Source organism: Anser cygnoides, chromosome 8, assembly GCF_040182565.1.
Source record: "Anser cygnoides isolate HZ-2024a breed goose chromosome 8, Taihu_goose_T2T_genome, whole genome shotgun sequence".
Lineage (NCBI taxonomy): Eukaryota > Metazoa > Chordata > Aves > Anseriformes > Anatidae > Anser > Anser cygnoides.
The window spans coordinates 9868419-9884310 of NC_089880.1; the positions used below are offsets into that span (position 1 = coordinate 9868419).

General features: G+C 41.5%; 1 protein-coding gene and 1 long non-coding RNA gene across 6 annotated transcripts in view; one reads left to right on the top strand and one right to left on the bottom strand.

Annotated features, from left to right (window-relative positions):
- TEDC1 (tubulin epsilon and delta complex 1) overlaps positions 1 to 15892 on the bottom strand; it is a 69379-nt gene that overhangs the window by 38499 nt on the left and 14988 nt on the right. For 3 of the 5 annotated variants that reach the window (XM_048080233.2, XM_048080231.2, XM_048080232.2), the window contains exons 4-5: positions 11578 to 11748; positions 5545 to 5643 (exon numbers count right to left, since the gene is read on the bottom strand). In XM_048080233.2, the coding sequence (XP_047936190.2) occupies positions 5545 to 5643; positions 11578 to 11748 (270 nt within the window). The remainder of the gene's footprint in view (positions 1 to 5544; positions 5644 to 11577; positions 11749 to 15892) is intronic. The other 2 variants (XM_048080235.2, XM_048080234.2) reach the window with 1 other exon arrangement.
- Positions 7912 to 14218, top strand: LOC136791345 (uncharacterized). Its single transcript, XR_010833137.1, has 3 exons — positions 7912 to 8046; positions 10924 to 11105; positions 14098 to 14218. It is a non-coding gene; the product is annotated as an uncharacterized lncRNA (long non-coding RNA).

The following is a 15892-nucleotide window of genomic DNA, read 5'->3' on the forward strand; positions in this document are numbered from 1 at the left end:
CACTGAAAATATGTTCGTGCTACAGTCTTTCTACAAAGAGCTCACACAGAGCCTAGCATAACATTTAATAAGATTAATCTCTATGAAGATTATCACGGAAAGATTTCAGAATATGCACAGAAAATACAAACAAACCACAAATGCACAAATACTCACAAACCACTATGCAATCACTCTTGAAGTTTGTCATATTTTCTATGCGGGTCCACTTGTGAAATTTCAAGTATTTTTTTTTCCTTTCAAGAAACTGAAGCACAATAGGTGAAGGTGTCCTTAATTAGAACAGTAGTTACAACATGAAATACAGACCCTATTCCAGGACAGAAATGACAGAACTATGGCTCTTAGCAAGGGACTGAAGCAACGAACATTTAAAAAAAGCTGAGGGGCAGATCAGGAAGAGCATAACAGAAGACAATGAATCTACAACAATTTATGCCAATGAAGACAACTTGTCTTTGATGCTCAAGGTCATTTTTTCCCCAAAAAGAACAGACCTTTTTTCTGGAATTTGCATGCAGTACAAGCCTTCACCTCCTGAATTAATCTTCCACACAGCAATATCACGAACTCTAGCACAAATACTACTTTTTCCATTGGTATCTACGCTCTTTCAGAGAGATGTGTTGGTTCAAACACTTCTTTTACAACAGATAGAAGGACATCATAAAATATGAGATGGTCCCATAGCAGGCTCTTTGAAATTCAAATAAGGCTACATATCCTTCAGCCCTACCATACAAGACCATAACGGGGCTGATTGCAGCAAGCACACTACATGCACTACATGCTAGCAGAGGTCTGTGTCAAATCAGTGATGGGACGCAGTGTCAAGCTTCGCAGCAGGGTTTTAACTGCTTATTCTCACCTAGCGCCTGCCCGCAGCGCCTGTCACCACCAGGAACATTCCATAAAGTCCCAAACGACCGCTACAAGGACACCAAATATAGGCCGGCACACAGCAGCTGGAGTCATCCTGCCATTGTTATTCCATTTTCACCCAGGACAGTCAGCAACTTAGGATCCACTTCTGGAGTTCTTGTAATACTGTAGTAATTGTTCGGTAACCAGCTGAATAACTTGCATTAGATAACTTTTACTGCTCAGTCTTTACATATATTCCAGGAGGTGGTGCTGTTACTCGGATGGAAATGGACTAACAACTTGCACACATCATGTCATCATGTTTGTGCACTGAAAACACTGGTTGATCATACCATTTAACATGCCTATGCAGACAAAACACTCCACCAGGTCAGGAGGATTTTATGCGAAGAAGTGCACAAGCCCACAGGAGCATGCACGCGATGCAAACTGAACACTCAATTTTGTGCAAAGCAACTTTTAAAATGCATTCAACATTTTTAAAAATTCAAAGCCTATCAAGCCCTAATGTTCCCAGTCCACATCTACTTGTTCTGAAAGGAACAGAAGCTCCTTAAGGTTTGAATTCATGAACAGCAATAAGTTATTCCTCACAGAGACTAAACCTGTTGTGTCGCCCATCTGTAACAGCCAGCTGAGACAGATGTTTTTAACAGAACCCACCCAAGAGATTTAGGGCCTACAATCAACTTATCTTACAACTTGATTATTTACCCTCTAAATGTCCTGATAAGAAATGATGGAGTCCCATCTGACGGAAGGAAGCAATATACATGGTGTTCATTGACATCTTCTACTCACACACGAACAACCCAGAAAGCAGACTAATGCTACGCCAACACCATCCTACCCCAGCCCACCCAATCTCTGCTGCGTGGAGAGCTAAAGCTCACCTGAATTTTTTATGGGTGTGGAATTGACCATGCATAATGTAAACAAAGCCAGACAGGCTATTTGTTCGGTGTTATTTACTTCCTACCAAGGACCTTAGATGCTTAGGCCAAAGAAATTCCCTTTAAAACAGGTTAATAATCAACAAGTATAAGTATTTTCCATCAAATTTTGAAGCAAAATTATTAGCTATTCACACCCAAGTTCTACGGCTTTCTCTGCACATCAATTTGGCAGACAGCTGCATTATTTATTTGCTGACACACACAGTAAATCGATCTACTGGCATTTAAAGGTGTCGTCTTTACTCATTACTATTTCAGTGACCTCTCCAACACTGCCAACATTGCACCAACGACCTGAGTTCTCACTACAACTTTTAATCTTTGCTAATCACAAAACCAGCACGACTGAATTCCACGCATGAAGGAATATAAGAAGAGAGAGAAGGAACCAAAGGAATAGGCTGATTTGCTTCAAAGTTCATTGATCTCTATACATGCTCACAGTTTGATGAGAAAGTTAATTTAATGACTCTGAAGGGCAACATACATTTTTCAAGCTCAAGGTAAAACATCACAGCTGGTGACACTGCAGTGCTAATTAAGGTAGGTGGGCTTCGTACACAAGGAGGGGATTATATCACATTGGGATCACAAGTCTGAAAAACTACACAATCTGTCCCACGTCACAGCCACTCACTACAGCATCTTGGGAAAGAGGGAACATACGTAGAGGACAAGAACTAACAGGAGCGTGCACACATCCCTGGAAATGGAACACCAGTTGAAATAACATCATCTCCCATTCACCAACATCTCTGGGTGGCACAGGAACCAAACAAGACAGTGACCAATGACTCAAAACTGCGCATGCAGATAACCACAGCCAAGTCAAACTGCAGGAGAAGTTGGAATTTTGATCATGCCTCACTAGGGAAAAACGTAATTAAAACTATTACACTGGGAATGCTTCCAGCTCTATGAACCTGACAAAGACATTTATGATGATAAAAGAATAATAACATCCAGTAAAATCCCTGTACATAAAAACATATCAAGAGTTTTATTGTCAGAAATTCAAGGGAAGAACATTTGAACGAGTTAAAGTGAATGTGCAACTGCTATAGAAAAGGGGTAGCATGACTTTTCCGTTTCATAAACGGAAATTTAGCTTCACAGCTCTGTATTCTAGCACGCTTCCCCTGTCAGAACAAAGATCTCGTTTTATTGTAGGTCAGAACAACTTATATCAGGATATTTTGGATGTAAATGAACTCTTGGCTTCAATAAAACCAGTCCGATGTCCTTTCTGTGATGGCTGATTTTTGACACTTCAATCCGTTTATGCACTCCTCTCTTTGAGAGGTGCCTAACATGAGAAGGAACGTATAACACCATCCACCATTGAGGGGTGCATTACAATAAGAAATGTATATGCTTGCTATTTCTATTGATACATGCAGCAGGTTATTATTTGAGGTGACATTAACTGAAATGTCATATTACTCAAAGAGGAAAAAAATTACTTCACAGTTTTTAGAAAAAACATTTGGCAGAGTGCTGCCATCTGCACCAATATTTGAAACCAAGCTATTCAAATATGCATAATTCACTTAATCTTATGAAGATATTTGAAAATTAGGCTTTTTACTATGTTTTCCAAAGGAGCAGCACTTTGCATACTGAGTACTGTATCCATCTGGAAAACTGGCACTTGCAATAGCCTTGCCTTTTCAAGCCCGCAACACCTTGTTATATCGGGCTCTTCATACATACCAAGCATCTGACTTCTGGAAGCTGCTTTTTGGGAAATAAGGGTAAGGGGAGACAAAAGCTACTCAAAGGATGACAGTAAGAATGTTAAGTCTCTTGAAAATATGTATACTGAAGTGTAGCGAGGACAGCCTGCAACTTCTCCTTTCATTTTAGAATCAGGCACAAAGGAATGGACTAGAGGAACCCCTTTTCTTAAATAAGTTGGAGAGCTTCAAGAAGTCACAAATTTCACAGCTGACTATGCTGACAAACAATTCCAATTTTGGACCAGTCCAAGCAGTAAGTGACATAAGAAAAGAACTTTTAACACACATGCACTAGAGCTGGAACTTGTTTGGGACCACATCTGCTAGAGCAGCAGACTCTGGAGATGGAAACTGGCCACCCACAGCTCATTTGAAGAAAACATCTGCTGTACTGCTTCTGTCCATCTCACTGACCAACCATTTTGAAGGGGTGGCTCTCATTTTATTTATTCGCTGTTTAAACTTCGGAAAGGTAGAGTGAAACTTTCCCAGATTATAACCAAGCAACACAAATGCCCACTAAAATTCCTTGACTGTACCATCCTGTTTGAAATAAATACAGATTCTTTCTATTTTACCCTGAGCGTCTACCTTACAGGCACACCTGAAGCAGGCATCATGACTGTGTCACCAGGTATGACATCCTGCCTGCTAAATGGGATAGTCTCCCACTTCCAGATTTATGATTTTAACCCAAGAAAGGGAAGAGCAAGCAAGAAAGAAGACTTTTTGAATGATTCATTGATAGAGCTGTCAAAACCAAACCGGCTTCATTAGAGTATCATTATGCATTAGTGTAAAAGATCAGAGACAATTTCAGGATAAGGCTTTGGAAAAAAGTGGTTGCGAAGTTCTTCTACACAGCCTAGAAGTTTCTTGTCCCAGCCCACCAGACCCTTCTGGACACTTACTAAGCTCAAAGTCTGTAAAGTATGGGCCTCAGAGGACCGTGCTGCTGTCTGCTCTGAGCTGCTGAGCAAACCACTGAAGAAGGACTGTGAAGCAGAAAAAAAAATATCTCAAGCTGACCTGGGCACTTGCTCTAGGAAAAAAACAGTATTCCAGGAAACATTCTAAACAGCTGAACTTTTTCAAGAGGCTGGATGCAAACGGTTCATCCAAAGAATACTCAGTGATGAAAGATTAATGTGCACTTTACTTTAGGGAGTTTGAACATAAGACCATCTCCCTTCACATCGTCTTCAAATCTACTTTCCTGAATTTCTGTGTGTGCAATATTTACAATGGCCATTTTGACTCTTACGGTGTCAGCAGAAGGAATATCTTCCTTGAGTAAACAGATGTGAACAGACTGCAGAAACATGCCAAATACTGATTTTGCGAGGACCAAGCTTAAAATTTCAATCTGGTTTCAGTTACATATAGAAGAGCTTCCATGAACTGATTCGTAAAACAAATGCATTACATTGTACTAAAACAGGCGAATTGTACTACTACAAACAATAAATTGAAACATCTATGGTAATCAAATATTTGAGAGCAGCAGAAATATATCCTTACAGCTAAAACAGTATGCTAGGAGAAATAACGTTGCCCTAGGAGGTTCGGTCTGAACACAGAAGAAAATTCTTTTTTACTTCGCAGATGACTGAACATGGAACCAGGTCACTCACAGAAGTCACAGCAGTCGGCCTGCTGATCTAGAATGGGTTTATTCTACAATCCTTTTCTTCACTGGCACTTTCATTTCAGTCAGGTCTCTCCCCACTGTCTGTCTACCAGTTTTTGCAAAACCCAGCCTAATACCTGTCTTCTATACCCTTTCAAACAAGGGAAAAACATTTGGTGGATACAAGTTATAAGTGAGGAGACAGACAGTTCAGTAATACAAGTCTTCAATTCTGTTGGAAATGGTTAAAAGTGTTGTGAGGAGTGCAGTCTTCTGCTGAACAATGTTTGTCTAAAGCAAACTAAGTGTCCAAGTATTACAGAAAAAGCGTTACCTGCTTGTAGTTCTCCGGCTGTCTGATGAGATCCATTTCTGTGACGGAAAAATGTCCAAGGATCTGGTCCACATGACAGCCAGTAGTGAGTAAATGGATCTGGAACAGATTAAAGATATTTGTCAGTATGATGACCAGGTCAGTAACAACACTGTCAGCTACCGGCTGACGGCTGCACAAATGCAATGGTGACGTGAATCAGCAGTTACAAGCCCATTCCCAATGGATAAGCACAAGTACAGCTACTACCACCACCAAAACAGACCTCTTTAAAGCATTCTGCGGGGACTCATCAGCACACTCCACCAACAGTCTGTCCAACACTATTACAAGAAACACATGCAAGAATTGCTACTGTTGTCACCACAGTAGAAGTGAAAGATTGCTCTCTTCATTATGTCTCTGAGTCTTTTTCCTTGTTTCCTTGCTACACATGCTCTTGAATGTAGCACGAAGGATAAAAACATTTACATAGATAGCAGAAGTCTTAACAGGGGTAAAGGATACCCTCAGGATAATTTGCGATTTATTCCTTTAAAGCAGGAAATGCTACCTTGTTACAGCAAGATTCTGTTTTGCTGCTATATATTCTTGGTTTTCTCTTACCGGGACCTTGTCCCAGCTGCACTGGTGATGGTATCATCAATTACTCGACGAAGAAGCTTCCCAAGTTAGTCAAGGGAACAATAAAAAGCAATCCCTCCTATACAGAGCTGATCCCTTTGTTACTGTAATAACTGCAGCTGCCAAACAAGATAGCGGTGCACATTTGTCAGACAATCGCTCATATTTCATTAATATTTCTGCCAGAAGACAGAGAATGCTTTCTGCTTTTCTTTCTTTATTTTAATATGAATTTTATCATACACTTGGGTATTGACAACTATTTTAAAGTTGACAGGCACTGGGCAATTATCAACCCTTCCCTGAAACTTAGAAATATTTTAGCATTCCTTTCCCCAAACTCACTTCTGGTGACAACCATCTGTCACATGTGCAAAGCTATGCAAGTTTAAAAATAAAAAAAGCACCTCCCCACACAATGTTCTTCCTTTCTACTCACCACTCCTCTCTGGGCTGCATTCTTGTGTAACTGCAGCAGCAAAACCCTTGGGCCCCAGCACCGGGGCTGAATTTCAACCCTTCTTCAAAGGTTTGTTGCAGCTACATTACCAGCTAAAGCCCAAAGCAAATACCCTAAAGCTGGAAACACTACCGAGACAAAAGAAATGGGTGAGAAAAGGGTGAGAGACAGGGCATGTGTAGCTGTCGCTGTAAGGAATGGGAACAGACAACAGAGGAGGCAGGTTTGATTTAACCTTACACTAACCTTCTTTGCTCCAGAGTACAGGCACGGCTCCTCAAACACCACTTCTAGGAAGCTTCCCATACCATTTCCTAAGTGCCCACGAGCTTAGGCAATTTGCAAAGAGATGAGCTTGCCTAATCCATGTAAGAGAAGATGAAAAAGGGACTTGCTCATAGCTCACACACGTGCACAAGAGGAAAAGCTTCTACTGCATTGAAGAATGCACTATTGAGATCTAAGGGCAGATTCATGTTAGGAAAACAAAGATTTTAAAATATTAAAAATCTCAAAACAAGAAGATTTATTTAACCAATGCAGACATTTACAGCAGACTCCTCACACCAAGATACAGGTGCATCCAACACCTGCAGCTCAGATCACTCAAATTACCAGTAACATGGTCACCTCTCAGCATCACTCGCTGCCCTGTTATTCAGAACATCAAGACTTGTTCATGCCCATTTTCTCTTTTACTATATAAGATATATAGACACCACCAATCTAATCCACTGTAATACATCTTATTTTATACTGCTCAGTTTAGAGCAGGCACAAGAAACAATTCCTTTCATTGGAGGCATTTCCCAGCACTGCTTTACATCCTTAACAGAATACAACTCTTGCTCTCACAGTTTCCAAGCACATTACGACCTTTATAGTCATTTTACCACAATCTGATAATAACAATTATGTTAAAGTCCCTCTTCTATTGTCGGGAACTCCATTTAATTTCGTTTTATTCCTACTAACCTATGCCCATAGTCCACAATCAGATATCCACCTGCTTAACAAAATTCACAACTTAATTCAGGCTAACCCTCCCCTATTTCAGCTCTAATTTCTGTCCTAGTTTTCAGTGGATGGAGGATAGCTGAAAATACCCACAGGAAATCCATCAGCTTTGCAGAAACTCTACTATTTCTTTTCACATGCTGATTGTGGCACAATGATATATTTTTTTTAAAGCCAGTTTTAAAATATTCAGGTTCTTACCTCTTTGTTTGAAACTACACAAGGCTTCTCATTCACTTTTTTTTTTTTTAAGGTAAAGTGGCAATTCAAGGTCTAATAAAAAACAGCTGCTCTCCCCCATGAATTCAAGAGGGATCAAAAACCTGGCAGATATTCCACTGGTACTTGATAGAAAGAAGAAGAAATGGAACAGCAGGAGCCATGAGGCGTGCCTTAATATGGTAATTTCTCCCTCATGCTTCGATATATTTGAATGCATACCAGGTAAATAAGTACCACTGAGAATTTTGAGGGAATTATGGTAGAATTGCTCTATTATACTTTCAAAGCAGGCCAACCTGCCCATGTCGAGAAGCCATTATAATGTTATTCAACAGCTCATAGCCTCAGGCTGCAAAGCTCCTCAGCACCAGAGAGGTAAAGATTTCCCTGAGGAGGTCTCCATCCTCCAGCAGGCCACGTGTGTGTCTGTGAGCTCCAACATGCCTCCCAGGAGCTGAAGGCACTCAAGAGGAGCTCATCAGGAGGGCTGGCAAAGAGGAACAGCTAGTCTGAGCACCTAACAAGCAGTTCACACCACACTGTAGTTCCAGGGAGGCTTCCCTCCTCACTAACCCGAATTGCTTGCTACATAACTTCATGCCATCAACCTTCAGCAGCTGCAGACAGGACAGAGAACACGGGGCTCCCAGTGATCCCATACCTCAGAGAGCAGGGTTTCAGTTACCAGCTGTGCACTTCAGAGAAAGAAGAGTCAGTTATTTTTCCATTTCACCTATTTCCCTCCTACCATTCCTCTTCCCTTTCTCGAGGCAGTACAGCACTGTTTCATTATGACATGAGTCATCACTTGTAACCTGAAAGTACACGTCCCCCATCACCCGAGCAATTCAGTATTTTTTCCACAAAATCATAGAAGAAAAATCTTCTTGTATATCTTCAGTCCAGCCTCTTGCTCTGACAAGGCCTGTTGTCAACACGTGCATGCAAGTTTTGCAAACCTTTGAGGATGGAGATAGTTCATTATCTCTGTTGACCTGCTCCAATGCTGCCCATCATCCCAAAGAGGCTTCTTCTAACATGCCTGAACCTGCCATGCTACAACCTGAGGCCCTTTTCCCTTAGCCTGTCATCTGGTACTACTGAGAACAACACAGATACATCCTCTGTGTAACTACCTGTCATATAGCTGAAGGGAGCAATTTGCTGGTGCCTCCCACATCCAGACAACACAAGCCCAACTCCCTCAGCTTTGTCTTGGAGATCATGTTCATCTTAGCTAGTCCTTCACCATCTTGGTAGCTTCTTGTTGGATCCTCAATAAACAATTCTTATTTCCAGTAGCAATATCCATGCTTAAAAAATAGTGTGGCAAAGCAGTCATTTCCTGAATGAGAACATTTTCCAAGCGTGATGCATTTTTCTCAGAAAGCCCCAAATAGAGAATATGGTATTTTAGAGCCTGCGTGAGTCACAAAATGAAATCTGTGGAAGTGTCGCCACTACTTGGCAAAAACCATAGCTCATGATCAGCAGTAAATAAGACTGTTTCACAGCTGAGATACATAACCTGCTAAGTTATTAAACAGAGTAAAAGCCATAATTATCATTTTGTAGAGAAAGCCCTCTACATCTGTCAGTGTAATTAAAAATCATAGCACTCATTAGCCTTTCACATACCGTGTTTGCGGTTTCTATGAGAAAAGCAACAACTTATACAGGTCATACTGGATCAGCTCAGTCTTGTAACATAAAGCAGAGTAGTTTAAAAGTTTTAAAACTAAGTTAATGCAATAGCACAGACAAAAGTTTTCTGTAAACAGTCAAAAAAATATCAATTGTTGTTTATGCAGCTGTTAAACTGTACACATGTTGTGTTTTGTGGTACCATAAAAGTTAACATTAATGTGGCACCGTAATGAAATCCCTTCCAGTCACTTTCGCCTTTCAATTTTTCTGCTTTTATTTCAGATTAAAACATAAATCAGAACTCTGCACGTTATTACAGCTCTGAACAGAACTCAGTCACACATACGTATTTGACCACGCATAATATCGGTGTGTGATCACCAATGGAGGAGCTGGGCTCCCGTCCATCCTCATCATATTTAACCTGTCTCATATGTTCCTCTGACTGTACCGGTCCTAACTTCAACAAACATTTTTCCTTAGGTAGCCAGAGGGGAAAAGAGCCCAGGTTTATTGCAAAGTACAGTCCCCACAGGAGGTCATCATGTCCCCTGTAAACAATTAGCAGTGTTGCTTAATCAGCACATCTCTTCCTTTCAGTGCCCGATCTGGACCATGAGAGTGTGTCTGTTCTTGAGGCCCCTGGTTTGACCTGCTGCTTAATTCTTTCTTGCTCTCATTAACTGCAAGCTGAGGTAGTGAGACTGCCTAATGATTTGTTACTGCCAACTACTAGCTAAGTCAGAGCACTGATGATGAGTTATGGAGATATTTGCCTCACCTACCATAAAAATCAGCGTACCCATAATAGAAGTAGCTTTTCAAGGGGAGGAGATACCAATCATTTCATTTGAGTTTTACATCATTAAGGCATCTCTTCCAACAGCATCACTGTCTGTAATCTCAGCACAAAAGCCAAGGACTGCACCTGCACTTAAAGTGAATTGCTGTCTTCCTTTCCAGCTCAGGAAAGCACATTCACAGTGGGCAACAAGAAGCAAAAGGTTACTTTGGATGCTGCACACACAGCACCTGATCTTTCCCTTGGGCTGTCAATCAGACATCTTCCCCAGCAATCAATTCATGTAAAGAACAAAATGTAACCTCATTACAGTTTTCAGCCTTGCTCTGTCACATGCAGGATTAAAGCCAAGAAGGCATCTTCATTCAAAAGCCTCTTGTTCTGATTCTGATGACTTTCTGATGTGCCTTCTTTGAGGAGAAATTTCTTAAACCTGTTTTTAGTCTCAGAAAGATTCTCTATGAAGCTTCTAGGTACAACACCAAGCTGATCCATACAATTACCTGAAGAGATGTGAATGGAGAAGGGGGGGAGGGTTGGTAGAGAAGACACCACTGAATAATTTTTAGCAATATTTTCACAACCTTTTTTTTTTTTTTTTTTCAAGCTTGTCTCTGCAGTCGCCACTGCTGTCAACTTTGGGCCTCCAGGTTTTTTCTATGCTAAGCAGACATGGTGCTCCCAGATATCTGCATTTCTCACACGGTCATATAAACGTTGTTCATGAAGTGGAACAGAACTGGAATCTCAGCAATGCAGATTGCTATTGTGTCCTCATTTTAAAAGCAGGTAGGTTTTTTGGGTTCTGTTTGGATGCACCCTAGTACTGCAGAAGGGGAATCTGCATTTTGTTTTGCTGCTGGGACTTTCAACACCTGTGCTCAATATTTTGAATGCACGCTTGTGATAAACTAACATTTTGAGTCACAACTTGTCTCTGGGAGCCAAATGCTCTGTCACGCTTCTAGCAGGCATTTTCTGAGAAAAATGGAGACAGCTTACCTGGTCGCAGAAGTGACTAACGTGCTAACCTGGAAGGGAAACTTTTATACAACTACAACCTTATGAACACAGCACATACTTTATTTTCTCATTGTTCTGCCCCACTGGGGAAAGGTGAGGGTATTTATATTTAGAATAATTCACTTTTATCTAGAGAAAATGCCGAACTAGCAAGCAAGAACAATTTATACACTTAGCACTAGCTGACAAGGCTTTTAAATAATAAACAGTGCCATAGCAGGTTAGAAGAATCATTCACCTTATGTAAAAGTTTGCATTGCTCTTGGTGCTGAGCATGCAAACTCCGCCACTGGAACCTCAGCCTCCCACTTAGCCACTGAAGGTATCGAACGTCAACTCTGTCTTCTGGCCCATATTCAGGTGCTATTTCAGTTGTACCCTTCTCGCTCTGAGACAGATCATCTTCACACTAAAAGCAGAAGAGAACACCAAAATATTTTAAGATAGCTTCAACATTTTCAAATCAATCAGTAGTGAAGAGCATACAACACAAATGGGCCAAAGAGGAAAAAATTCCCCCAAACTCCAGCAGTACAGAGAAATTATAATCTTTTAGAAAACAGGACTGGGAACAGCCTAAAGTAAACAGCCTGAAGTCTGGAATTGGTACCAGCTTCTCAGCTAAAATGTGGTGAGCTGTCTCCTCTCCTGTCCTTCGTTTTCCATACCCCAGAAGACACAAAGAGAGATTCTGAAATACTAAGCATAATTTTCCTTCTGCTGCAGCCAATAAACCAACCAACCAACCACCTTCACGTTCCGGATGCAATTTCTCCTTGGCTAAGGGCACAAAGCGAGACATTTCTGTCATATTGCCTTCCCAAGGAACACGGAGGGAATTCCAGCTCCCCCAGCCTCCTGCACAAGAAGATCGTTCACATTTACAAACAGACCTCCTTCTCCATTTTCAGCTAAGACTGCAGATTGCAAATGAGTAAGAGAGGAACACATGGGCTGGCCTACTTCTGATGTCAGTAACACCACTTAAAGGTGGATCTGTCAACTTCATCCAGCCTGAAGGAAGTACATACAGTAAGCAATCCATAATTCTACAGCATATAAGTAGAAATAACACAGAACTGCAAGGGCCCAGAGGTTCAGAACTGGCGTTCTCCAGCTAAGAAAGCGTCTCCCAGTTGGATTCAACACATTCTTTGAAGTAGAGACTCAAGAAGTCTACTTGAAATATGACTGTTTTCAAGAAAACACTTGAGCAGATATTTGTACCCATAGACCTCAACGGTACTTAAACATATGTGCTTCCCTGCTTCACAGACTTCCACCTTCAATAAAATCTTATCGAAATTCAGTTGGCAGGCAAAGCTGCTTGCAATTTGGATCCGCAACTAAAAATGCAAACCGCAAAAATGCAGAAATAAGGAATTTTAATCAATTTTGCCTTAAATGCAGGTTTCAGAAGGTATATATCTGTAACGGTGATCAAATAACCCCCAATACCTGTTTTAACCTATTGCCTCAGCTGACAGTGCCTCTAATACAATGAGCGTTCGTATTATTTATAAGCACAAAAATGCTGGTCTGGTCACATAACAAAACGCATCAAGATTTGTTCCCTTTGCTCTATGGCTCAGATAAACACGTGCTATAAATCACAGCAGCACAGGGTTCATAAAGGGCTTTTCCTTTTAAAGGCACAGATTTGTCTTGAGAAAAAAACAAAGAAACAAGGAAAAGACCACCTCCTTTGCGGCAAGCATAATGTCACTCTTTTTCCTCAGACGCTGCCAGCTTTTTGCACCAAAAACCAAAAAGCACCGAGTTGTGGAGCACTGCAGGCCTACCTACAGCACCTGCGCAGTGCAGGTCACCTTGCCACCATCAGGCGAGGTTTGTGGACTATGAAACCATACAGATATGGTTACTGGGTTGTCCCTAAACACGAGTAAACAGCTGGATATTAGTACACCAGAGAAAACATACGTGTAAACAACACTAAAACACTGCAAATAAGCAGCCAGCAAGCCACAGGGCCAAAGACAGAGCTCAGCACGTGACTCTGCCCTTCTCTCATAGCTGGGATTCCCAGACTGAAATATGCATTTCCCATCAATTACAGTTCAACTCCAACTCCCCTGGATTAGAGGCTTGAGAATAGCACAAATACTGCTCTCCTGGGGATTCATTTAAGGAAGGAATGGCATTAGACTCAATTGCTTTGGCAGTAAAATGACAAACACCACGCAGAGCTAATTTTATAGTAGCAACCTGCCTTATTAATATTAAAATAAGGAAGCCAGCCAATGCATTTTTAACAGAAACTCTATTATTTATTCCACAAACTGCGCAAAAAATTTCCTTTTGCTATGAAATACTTAGCCTGTCATAAAGGTAAACAAGGTTAAAAAAAAAAGAGTCTTGCATATTATACTGTGACCTCAATTTCCAGAGCCATCTCCACAATCTAAAACTATTTACTGCTCTCCCAGTGCGAGAAAAATCACTAAAATACCAACCCAAGCTAGAGTCCTTGGTTCAAATATCACTGTGAATTTATCTAATCTATGTGGTAATTTGGGTGCACACCTGCAGTTACTTCTGATTTACAGAAGTGCCTATTATTTAGCCAAAGCCACAACAGGAGCAGCCAAGGCGGGCACTAAGGGCTCTCAAGAGCCTCCCCTCGCTTGGATGCTCCACACCAGCTCCGGTAGAGATAGCTCCATAGCCACTTACCAGAAAAGCTTTTTGCTTATAAAGTGTTTGCTGTAATTAACGTTTCTCTTTGATTCTATTTCAGAGAAGGAAGGCACACAGACTCCAGCTACAGAACGGTGCTGCAGGACAAAAGCCACATTATCACACACTGATATCCCGTTGCAGTGTAGGATGTTTGTCCCGGTACACTGGCGATATCGAAGCAAACTGGAAAACGTAGACTCACCACAGCACCTGCGACGAGCACAACTGTTAAGCAGAAGCTCGAATGAAGCCTCTCAATTTCATTCCCACTGCCTCACCCCTACAAACTTTTCTGCCCTAAACGTTCACAGTACCGTTGTGAGAAGATCTCAACGTCTATTTACTAGCAAACCTGGAAAACCCAGCACAGGCCTGATGACGGTGACAGGTGTATGTTCACCCATACTCTCTTCGAGCCAATTCCTGAACTCCCAACCTGCCCACACTTACGCACAACTGGAGCCCAAGTCTCCCATGGAGAAAGATGCAGGCAAATAACCAGCTAAGCCCCATACTAAGGGCATGCTCCAGGACAGAGCAGAGCACCAGCCCAAGAGAGGTAGCTCACAAGCTACAAAAGCTACCCAAGCTCATTAAATCAACTCCGGTTTAGTCAGAGCTAAGAGCATGTGTTTAAAATCGCTGCAAAGCACCCTAGAATTCAGTCTCTGACACAAGTTTTGCCCTCAGCATTCCTTCCCAGGCTATTTCGAGCCCAGTTGTTATGAAAAAAGATACCAGAGCATTCTCAAAACACTCGAATACACTTGTGGCTAGACAATGCAAAAAGAGTTAACATGGCCCTCGCGGGGCACTCTGTGCTGAGAAGTCAGATTCACAAAACACTGAGAAAAGCCACCAGATATAGAAGTACTTAGAAGAAAAGAATAAGGGGTGGGAGAAGGACGGGTGTGAAAAAAGACACAGGAACATATAAATGTAATTCCCATTCTATGTATCTGAGCAAACAACTTTTATGCAACTTGCTCAGAGAAATTGAAGATTAAGAAGTTTCAACTTATGGCAGCAATAAAGCCTTTCTCGTTGGTTTAAAATACAAAGCAACTCCATGTTATTGGAAATGAAAGAGCAATTTCACCCACAGCGGATGAAGATAAATTAAACAAGCACTTTGTCATATAAATAGTTCATCAAAGAACAACATAAGCATCAATGTGTTAGCAGAAATTGAGAAGGGAACATTTTTTGCACTGCTTGTTCCCTTTGAGATATGAACGTTTTAGGGACCTGGTACAGGGTTGACCTTGGTCTGTTCATACACTTTGAATAAACTCAACTCCAAAAATTGATTTAAAGTAAAATCCCCTCCAGATTAAGGGGAGATCTTGAAGAAGAAAAAAAAAGGAAAACCACAAGTAGTACTGCAAAGAAAACCCTGTATTGGGCAACTTACTTAAACTTCTACAGCTTCCTAATTCGTAGAGAGCTCTTAACGCTTACACATTCTTACACGAATGCAGTTACCATGCTGAGCAAACAATACACTGGCTTAGTCTGCCCTGCACACCCAATGAAAGTGCAAAGGCCTGCGCTGCCTGCATTGCTGTGAAAACAAGGCTTCGGCAGGGCCGGCTCCCCGAGAGATGCTCTTCTGCAACGATGAGCTGCCATCTGTTGGTAAACGAAGGACCGCAGCAGGCTCTGGTTCATCCCCAGCTCACTGTAGCTCTTCCTCATAATTCATCCAAATCCCTCCAAGGACCAGCTCTCTGCTTCTGTATCTGGACGGCCACCAAACTGCTTGCTGTTCTTCCCGTGGCGAAGCAGCCCTGCTGGAACCTGCTTAACCCACGGATGTATGCACCAAGCCTAATCCCCAGCTGACAGCAACC